The sequence below is a fragment of the Struthio camelus genome, chromosome W, assembly GCF_040807025.1.
Source record: "Struthio camelus isolate bStrCam1 chromosome W, bStrCam1.hap1, whole genome shotgun sequence".
In the NCBI taxonomy this organism is placed as follows: domain Eukaryota; kingdom Metazoa; phylum Chordata; class Aves; order Struthioniformes; family Struthionidae; genus Struthio; species Struthio camelus.
The window spans coordinates 12,939,616-12,950,784 of NC_090981.1; the positions used below are offsets into that span (position 1 = coordinate 12,939,616).

Consider the following 11,169-nt stretch of genomic DNA (forward strand, 5'->3'; position numbering starts at 1 on the left):
CCCTCCACACACCCCCACATACCCCCCACACCCCCCCACACCACTCAACTACACACAACCCCCACGTGCACACACCCACCCACACGTGCACCCCCCCACCCCCAACACACATCCCCACACACATCCTCCAACCCCTCCCCACACACACACATCCCCATTCCACCCCACAAACGCACCACACATCCCCCTCCAAAAAAAAAAACACCCACCACACACACCCAAAACCACACCCACCACATACCCAAATACACACATACTCCCTCAAAAAAAAAAAAATCACACACACCCCTCCAAAAACAAACACCACACACACTCAACCCCTCCCCCAAAACACCCGGCACACACCCAAAAACACACACCCCAAAATTAGACACCACATACACCCCCTCAAAAAAAAAAATCCACCACACACCCCAAGAAAAAAACCACCACCTCCCTAAAAAATACCCACCCCACCAAAAAACAACCACCACACGGCTTCCAAAATAAAAACATCACCAACCCCCCCCCAAAAAACCCACCATCATACCCCCCACAAAGAAAAACACCACCACGCCCCCTCCAAGAAAACCCCCACCACACCCCCCCAAAAAACCCACCATACCCCCCCTCCAAAAAAAATCCCACCACACACACCCCAAGAAAAAAACCACCACACTCTCCTCAAAAAAAACCACCCACCACACAAATCCAAAACCCCCAAAACACCCACCACACATCCAAACATACACATCCCCAATAAAAGACACCACAAACCCCCCAAAAAATCACCACCCCCTAAAAAAACAACCATCCCCCGAAAAAACCCACCACACCCCCCCTTCAAAATAAAAACACAATCAACCCCCTAAAAAAACCCACCACCACACCCCCCCAAAAAGAAAAACACCACTACACCCCACCTCCAAAACAAACCCACCACCACACCCCCAAAAAACTCACCACACCCCTCAAAAACACACCACCACACCCCCCCAAAAAACTACCCACTACACCCCCCAAAAAACACCCACCACACACCCCCGAAAAAAACCACCACCACACCCCTCCAAAAAAAGCGCCACACAGCCAAAACCCCAAAAAACACACATACTCGCCCCCAAGAAAAAAAACACACACACTCCCAAGAAAAACACACATACCCCCCAAAAAAACAAACCACACCCACCAAAAAACACATACTCCCCAAAAAACACACACACACCCAAAAAACACACACACACACCTCCAAACCCCCAAAAGCGCATACACCTCCAAAGAAAAATACACCACACACACCCCAACAAAAAAAACACACCTCCCATAAACTATAGAAAACAAAAACCAAGAAAACATATACACCCCCAAAAACACACACACACCCCCAAAACATACACACCCCAAACCCCCTGAATACACCCAAACCCACAAGAAAAAAAACACCAAACACCCCCAAAATCCCAACACCCACACACCCCCAAAACACCAAAAACCACACACACACAAACACACCCCCCCAAGAAAAAGGGAACACCACACACCTCCCAAGAAAAAAAAAAGCACACAAACACATACACATGACCAAGAAAAAAAAAATCTCACACACATACACACACACACACTCAAACCCCCCAAAACACCACATCCTCCAAGAAAAAAAACCACATACACCTCCGAACACCCCTAAAACTCGAAAAAACAACACACACACCCCAAGAAAAAACACACATACACACACTCCCAAAACCCCCCAAAACGCACACACACACCCAAAAACCCCCATCCCCCCCCCACACACCCACCCACCCCCTCACACACACACTCTCCCAAGGAAAAAAAAACACACACTCAAAAAAACCACACACACACACACACAAAACCCCAAAACACACACCCTCAAACACACATACAAACCCCACACACACCCAAAACCCCCCAAAATGCACACACACACCAAAAAAGTCCCACGCACATCCAACCTCCCCACACCCCCTCCAAAAAAACACATCACTACACCTTCCTCAAAAAAACACACCACCCCCCAAAAAACACCACCCCCCCAAAAAAAACTCACCACACATCCCCCCAAAAAAACACATGCCCCTCAAAAAACAACACACGCTCCCCCCCAAAAACCACACACACACCCCAAAAAAGACATCACATCCAAACATACACACTTCCAACCCCTCCCAAACACCCCCCCCCCAAAAAAAAAGATACCGGACCTCCACTAATAAAAACACACCGCTCCCCCCCCAAAAAGCACCCTCCCCAAAAAATACACCACATCCCCCAAAAAATCACACCCCTCAAAACCTCCTCAAACGCACCCCCCAGAACCCCAAAAAACACACACACGCCCAGAAAAACACACACATCCCAAAAAAACACACACACACCCAAAATCCCAAAACACCACACACCCCCAAAAACATTCCCCAAACCCCCAAAATCGCACACACCCCACCCCCAAAAAAACCACACCACACCTCCCCAAAAAAACACACCTCCCCAAAAAACACAAATTTTCCCCCAAAAAACAAACCACACACCCCCAAAAGAACACCACACACCCCCAAAATATACACACAACCCCCCCCAAAAATCCACAGACCACACACTCCCAAAACCCTCCAAAAATCACACACACTGCCAAACACACACACACTGCCAAGAAAAAAAAATTCATCTCCCCAGAAAACCCACACCCCCCTGCAAAAAAAACACCCCTCACAAAAACACACACCACACCCCCCCAAAAAAACACACCACACAGCCCCCTAAAAAAGACCACACATCCTCCCCCCAAAAACACACCACATAACCCCCCAAAAAAGAAACCATCACACACACTCCAAAAAAACCACCACACTTCCCCCAAAAAAATCACACATCCCCCCAAAAAACACCACACCTCCCCAAAAAAAGACCTCCCCATAAAAACCACAAAACCCCAAAAACCACTGCACATCCCCCAAAAAACATACATACACCCCCAAAACATACACCCCCCAAATCCCCCAAAATCACATACTCACCCCCAAAAGACACATACATCCCCAAAAAAAACCTCCACACCATACCCCCCCAAAAAACACACAACCTCCCCAAAAAGAACACACCACAAACTGCCAAAACGCACATACAACCCCCCCAAAAAAACACATCCCCCCCAAAAAAAACCACACATCACTCACCCCCAATTCCCCCCAAAAACACACGCCCAAACACACACACACTACCAAGAAAAAAACACACACACATCCCCATAACCCCAAACACCATACGCCCCCTCAAAGAAAAACAACCACTCCCCCCCAAAAAACACCACTCCCCCAAAAAAACACACGACATCCCTCCAAAAAATCACATCCCCAGCAAAAAAAAAAAAAATCTCCCACAAAAAAACCATCACCCCCAAAAAACAAACCACACCCCCTTCAAAAAAACACTACACATCCCCCCCAAAAAACCCACACTACACTCTCCCAAAAAATACTCCCCCAAAAAAACCCAACCCCCCAAAACACCACACACACACACTCTCAAAATAAACCCATACACACACCCCTAAAAACATACACCCGCCAAAATCAAAAATCGCACACACACACCCAAAACACACACACAAAAAAACCTCCATCCCCCCAAAAAAGAACACACACACCCTAAAAAAACCCCACACCACACACTCCCAAAACATCCCCCAAAAAACACCCACTCACCCCCAAACACACACATACACACCGCCAAGAAAAACACACACACACACACACAACCCCAAACATCATCCCCCCAAAAAACACCACCCCCTAAAAACATCCCACACCCTTCCGCAAAAAAAATCCACCACCCCTCCACAAAAAACCCATCACCACCCCCAAAAACATCCACCCAAAAAAAACCACACCACCCCCCCAAAAAAACACCACACACTCCCCCCAAAAAACACCTCTCCAAAAAACACACCACATCCCCCCAAAAAACACACCACCCCCCAAAAAAAACACCACACACTCCCCCCAAAAAACACCTCTCCAAAAAACACACCATATCCCCCCAAAAAACACACCACACACAACACACACACAGCCCCCCCAAAAACTACACACCACACACTCCCAAAACTCCCCCCAAAAACACACATACCCCCAAACACACACACTGCCAAGAAAAAAAATGCACACCCAAAATCCCAAACACCACACATCCCCCCAAAAAACCCACCCCAACCTCCCCAACAACATACCACACATCCCCCCAAAAAACCACATATCCCTCCCCCAAAAAAACACCCTCCCAAAAAAGCACTATCCCTAAAAAAACCCCAATCCCCCCAAAACACTGCACACACACCCAAAAATATACACCCCCCCCCAAAATCGCACACACACCCCCAAAACACACACACCAAAAACACCACACACACCCCCAACAAAACCACACCCCATATCTCCCCAAAACACACACACCCCCAACCCCCCAAAAACACTACCCCCCAAAAAAACACATCCCCCCAAAGAAGCACATACACCCCCCAAAAACCACACACCACATATACCCAACCCCCCCCAAACCGTGCACACACCCAACATCCCCAAAAATTCACACACACCCCCAAACACCCACCCACCCCCCAAAAAACCACACCACACCCCCAAGGGAAAAAAACCACACACACACACCCCCCAAAAAAACACAACCACCACACCCCTATCCCCCCCAAACACACACATACACATCCAAACCCCCAAAAACCACACACACACCTTCAAAAGCACATACACCCCCAAGAAAAAAATACACCACATCCCCAAAACCCCACAACACCCACACACACCCCAAAACCCACACACACACAACCACCCCCCCAAAACACACATACACACCGCCAAACACACACACCGCCAAGAAAAAAAAAGCGCCACACTTCCCTCAAGAAAACACTACACACATCCCCATCCCCTCAAACACACACACCCCCAAACCCCCCCAAAAACACCACCCCCCCAAAAAAAATCCACACCACTGGCCCCCAACAAACACCACCACACGCCCACCCCATCCCAGAAAAAACCTGACCACACGTCCACCCACCCCCCCAAAAAAACCCACCACACACCCCCCCCCAAGGAAAAGAAAATACACCACACATGGCCCCAAAACCCCCAAAAACACCCACAAAAACCACGTGCACCACCACCCCACACACACACAGAATCACAGAATCACACAGAATCGTTTAGGTTGGAAGGGACCTCTGGAGATCATCTAGTCCAATCTCCCTGCTCAAGCAGGGTCACCTAGAGCATATTGCCCAGGATCACATCCAGACGGGTTTTGAATATCTCCAGGGAAGGAGACTCCACTACCTCTCTGGGCAACCTGTTCCAATGCTCTGTCACCCTCACAGTGAAGAAGTTTTTTTCTCAGGTTTAGGTGGAACTTCCTGTGGTTCAGTTTCTGCCCATTGCCTCTTGTCCTGTTGCTGGGCACCACGGAGAAGAGGCTGGCCTCATCCTCTTGACACTCCCCCTTCAGATACTTGTACACGTTGATGAGATCCCCTCTCAGTCTTCTCTTCTCCAGGCTGAACAGGCCCAGCTCTTGCAGTCTTTCTTCATAGGAGAGGTGCTCCAGCCCTCTAATCATCTGGGTAGCCCTCCGCTGGACTCTCTCCAGGAGTGCCATGTCTCTCTTGTACTGGGGAGCCCAGAACTGGGCACAGGGCTCCAGGTGAGGCCTCACCAGGGCTGAGTAGAGGGGCAGGATCACCTCCCTCCACCTGCTGGCAACACTCTGCCTAATGCAGCCCCAGGATCCCATTGGCCTTCTTGGCCACAAGGGCACATTGCTGGCTCATGGTCAACTTGTTGTCCACCAGCACTCACAGGTCCCTCTCTGCAGAGCTACTTTCCAGCAGGTCAACCCCCAGCCTGTACTGGTGCCTGGGGTTATTCCTCCCCAGGTGCAGGACCCTGCACTTGCCTTTGTGGAACTTCATGAGGTTCCTCTCTGCCCATCTCTCCAGCCTGTCCAGGTCCCTCTGAATGGCAGCACAGCCCTCTGGTGTCTCAGCCACTCCCCCCACTTTAGTATCATCAGCAAACTTGCTGAGGGTGCACTCTGTCCCTTCCTCCAGGTCATCGATGAATACATTGAACAAGACTGGACCCAGGACTGACCCCTGGGGGACACCGCTAGCTACAGGCCTCCAACTTGACTCTGCGCCATTCACCACAACCCTCTGAGCTCAGCCATCCAGCCAGTTCTCAATCCACCTCACTGTCCACTCGTCTAGCCCACACTTCCTGAGCTTGCCTAGGAGGATGTGATGGGAGACAGTGTCAAAAGCCTTGCTGAAGTCCAGGGAGACAACATCCACTGCTCTCCCAAGTGCACACAAGTGCTCCCCCCTGCGCACACACCCCACGCACACAGTCTTGCCACAGTTTGCATCAGTAAAATACAAGTATCCTTAATACTTACCTTTCCTCTCTCTCTCTGCACCTTAAAGCAAGCAGGAACTGATATTTCTCTGCTCAGGACTGTACTTTCAGTCCTAGATACTGAAACCTCTTCTCAATTTCAGCATTTCTAATAGCCAAAGCCTTCCCTACAGCACTTTCTCATGCCCCCTCTCCCCACCAACTCTTCCAGGCTAGTCCTGCTACAGCCTCCACCTCACCATTTAAATCCATCCTTACTTCCTTCCAGGCAAATTTAATAATCCACCACCTCTATGGGCCAGCTGAAGTTGTGAAGAAGTGCTTGCTCACATATTAATATACTTTTCCTCTCAATGTCTGGTTTTAGTTCTCTGATTTCCATATGCTATCTCTATATGCATTGGAACAGAACAAATGCCTTTTTAGACATATTTATCTGATCTTAAAAAGAACACAACAGTATTCCTTTACAATCTTGCAAACTTTTTATTCATTTAATTGTACATATAAATAGACCTATTAGAATCAAAGGGAGTTCTTATGTGTATAAAGATACTCACGCACTTAAGCGTTTGGAGGATTTGGTGAAAAAAGAGCAAAATTTAAGTGATGATACTTATAATATGTTTTATTGAAATGATGGAACATTAATGCCAAATGTTATTGCTAGTAAAAGGATCTGCTTAAATATCTGCATTGATTATTTTTATCCCATCCTTTATTTTATTTTATTGTGAAAATTCACCTGAAGGTACCCAGACAGTTCTTTAGCATCTACCTCAGACTTTCTTCTTTGTACGGTAGGTGCACCCAGGAGCTCTCGTGATACATAGGAACTTGTTGGGTAGGGTGTTGAAAAACTACGGACCCAAAAAGAAGATATCTACCCTATAATGTCTATAATCTTTATTATTTATTATTATTCATCTGTGTTACTGTTGGCCAACTTGCCTGCACACTGTGCCTTCTGTAGAGCAAGAGTTGTGTCTTCTCCCAAATCTGGAAAATGTCCAGCAGAGATTTGATACTACTAATACAGCCAATTTTAGTGTGTTACAGCCCTCCAGAGTTTGTATGGAGCTTGGCTGCCCTCATTAACAGCACTCCGTACACTTCCCTTTGCTGCTTTACATGAGTTACCAAAAAATTAATGTTTTGGTTTCTTCAATTTGTTCAGCAGCCTTGCTAACTTGAGTCTTTTTTCTTTCAGGTAGCCACCCTGGGAGACCTGCTTATGAATATTATTGGCAGGATTACATAGGGTAAAATGTGGGCAACGTTTCCTACCAATCCTGCAAATGAGTCCGTAGGAAATAAGCTCTCACACAGCACGTGCTTTAGAATGAGCGAGTCATTTATCTCACACATCTTTAAATAATTCAGAGGGAACCTGACATTTGGATAGCAGCAGAACACTTCTGTGTGTGTTATCAAAGAAAGATTAAATTACAGAAACACACTGTGATTGAAAGAGAATTGGAAACAGTGACAATGTTCATAGTATACAACTCTATTGTGTTAACTGTGCATAGCTTGTAAGTGGGGCAGTGCTTTAGAGTGCCAATCTTGGAGTGGGAGAGGGCATGCAAAGCAGGGAGTCGTGCTTCCCTTCCTAGTTTTGCTCCCGATAACAATTCCTTGTTGTTCTATGCCAGCAGGGGTTTATCCTCCCCACTAGTTTTCCTGGTTCACCTGCAGCTAGGCTTGCCAGACGTACAGATTCTCCAGGTCAGGGATACCATTGGATGGTAACTCAGATCACATATGCACGCGATCTGGGTCCCAGGACTGGGCAGGACTGCAAGGGGTGCCCCCCTAAAGGCCTGGGTCTGTGGAGATCCAGCAAACGCCACTGCTGTGCCACAGAATAAATAGAAGAGGAAAGGGAGAGGCTGCTGCAGGGCTGGGGAGAGCAGTCCTGACACCTGGATGCAAACCCAGATGGTCTGGGAGTTTGAAATGTTCCCTGCCACTCTCTCAAGAGCACAGTCTCAGTCAGCCTGCTCCTAGATAAAACAAACCCAGACAAACAATGACATTTTCAAGCTATTAATTAGTCTAGCTTTCACCGAAATTAATTTCAGAAATTAGTGCCTTTGCATATCACAGGGTTTAACCCTAAATGCTCTGATGAGCCAAGTTCTGTTTGAGTTTCCTACTCATTGTCATTCTATAAAAGAGACTTTTAAGAACAAAATCTGATATCAGCCTCTTTCACACTCAAATAAATAACTTTTACATTGTTTATATACCAAGATTGTAAAGAAGATTTCTTCTCTTAACCTCCTCCTCATACTTCAGGTAGGAATAATTATAAGCATCAAAAATTTAAAAAGATGTGTGAATATAGACATGCAAAGCCTGAGCTTGGCTTCCATGTATTTTTATGTGCATATTTCTCTTTGTCCAGTGCTGCAGCACAATGTCTTACTGACAGTTTTCATTAGTCAGTTTGTATTGGAGATGTAAATTAACCAGTCTCCCAAACAAGATTCCCTTTTATCACTGCAGTCTTCGCATCTTGATTTTTAGACAATTTTTCACAGGGTTATTCATTAATTAGGTCTTTAATTATGGATTAATTAGCAGCTGAATTACAATATTCCTTATACTTCCTCAACTCTTGTAGCACTAATATGTTTGCCATTAAACATGGTAAATGTTACATATGCAAGGGGATTTATTACAGATGTATTCCCCTAGCCCTTCAGTGAGCCAAGTAATTATTCAAAGTGATTCTTCTGCTGACAATGTAGCTAATCAAACACCGGACTGATGTTTGTGACTTAATCCCAGACTCTTTTTTCGCTCAACATTCCTGAAGAGAGGCCTAATTCTCATAAGATTGAGAGAGGCCTGATGTACTGAAAGGTATTTGGGGATGTATTTTAGGGCTGCTTCTTGTCAAAGGAAAAACAACCACCCTCAAAAGTGTATTGCATATTTTTAGAAATGTATGTATGAATGTATCTATGAATGTAGCTGTAGTCTGCAGGCAAAAATAATTGTGATGGGTGGGGGAGTAGGCAACAGAGGCATGGGAAGGCTAGAGCATTTTTACAATTGATTAGAGAAACCCCACTTAATTACTTACACAAAGACCCATGGCAAATAAAAACACACAGCATCAGTGAACAAAAAATGGAGGCTCTCAGCTACAATTAGATGATCTTAATTAAGCAGAAAATTAAGGCCCCAGGTTTCTCATACCTATTTTATGGCATCAGATGTTTTTAGCAGAACATTTCATTGACTTCTTCTCGTGCATCTTATGGACAGCAGACCTGGGCCATCCCCAGGAACTGGGGCTACCACTGTTACTTTTCTATGTAATATCCAGAGGAGTTATCTATATAAATGACTGCATCCTAAAAATTACTTTAGGCTGCCTGTCCTATTTGAGAATAGCCACAGACCCTCAAAATTTTGGTCACATCTTCTTCTCCCATGGGTACATTTACCATGCAGTGATCTGAGAAGAATCCAGTCGCATCACCTGTATCTTCCTCTATTGCAGAAGCAGAGCATAAACCTACATCTGACCTATAACATCAAACCTAATAGTCACTTCTGATCTTAGGTACAAGATCATTTTACTCATATGGTGAGTAAAATGCTCACAGGTAATTCCTAAGCAGTCAAACTCTGTGGTTTAAGAAGATAGGACACACTATTTAGCTACACAAAGGAAGATGCTATTTTCAACTATTCCACTCCAGCAGCCAAATAATTTTAGCTAGAGTGGTCCAAACCCCACTGTACAGCCATAAGGCGGCAGATGTATTTCACCAGCACTCCTGCCTGCCTGCAGCCTTAGCCTTCCTGTGAAACCTGGGTAAGCACAAGTGGCATGGAGCAACATCTTCCAGCTAGAGATCCTCCTTGGGATAGTTCTCCATCTCCACCTGCTGTTGGAGAGGAGCAAAGTGGATGAACCTTGTCGGTAAGATCTGTCTCCGGGTAATAGGTGTTATCATCCATCACTGATCCTTGCAAGGGTGCTGAGTTAATTACTACTGAGAGGAGTAGAGGTTTCTATTAGCCTTTTAGCCTACAGAAAGTAACAGGTATCTTCATAACCCAGCGCTAGACAGACTATAAAGACCTGTAGTAACAGCAGCAACAACAATGGCAATATTTGACTTTAAATGATAGGCTTTTTTCACAAAAGATTTAGCAGGTTAGATTTCCTATACCATGTTAGAATAGCTGTAAGTGGCCTTCAGAAGCTGAACTTCTATAACTCTTTAAATTCCACTCTAAATTTTGACAGACAACAAAGATAAATGACCAACCACTCCAAGCATTTTGTTATTGAAAATCATTCTCACACCAACATATGTCCTTGAGATGTAATAGCAAGAGTTTTTTATAACTGAGTCATGGAGTGAGCAAATAGCTGGAGTCTTGAAAGCTTTCCTACGTTATAAAGTTTGGACTTGTCACAGGTGTAAATGTATTTAAATTAGAGGAATGGGGTGAATCTGATTAACTATCTTTAAAGATTGCCAGTAAACATATCACTTTGGATTAATGCTCTATGTTTCAGCTATTTTTCCCATATACATTAGCATTTAAACTTCCAATAGTGCGACAGTGGCAACGAAGACCTGATAACAACTGCTCACTTTCACTCCCACCTTGACCCCCCCATATCTGAAGAAATACAATAATCAGCAAAACTGTCACTTACCTACCACTAAAGCACACGAGTGTCCAGAGCTCCTGAGTGTACTCT

The 11,169-nt window shown here is 45.5% G+C and overlaps 1 protein-coding gene across 3 annotated transcripts in view; it reads right to left on the reverse strand.

Moving 5' to 3' along the window:
* LOC138064131 (uncharacterized) overlaps positions 1 to 6,058 on the reverse strand; it is a 30,229-nt gene extending 24,171 nt beyond the window's left edge. Inside the window, exon 1 of one of the 3 annotated variants that reach the window (XR_011137406.1) lies at positions 5,971 to 6,049. Coding sequence is in view for 1 of the 3 variants with exons in the window: in XM_068925310.1 (XP_068781411.1) it covers positions 5,355 to 5,808 (454 nt within the window). In the remaining 2 variants the exon portion in view is untranslated. Of the gene's footprint in view, positions 1 to 5,354 lie in introns of all 3 variants that reach the window. The other 2 variants (XR_011137407.1, XM_068925310.1) reach the window with 2 other exon arrangements.
* Positions 6,059 to 11,169: the final 5,111 nt, after the last annotated feature.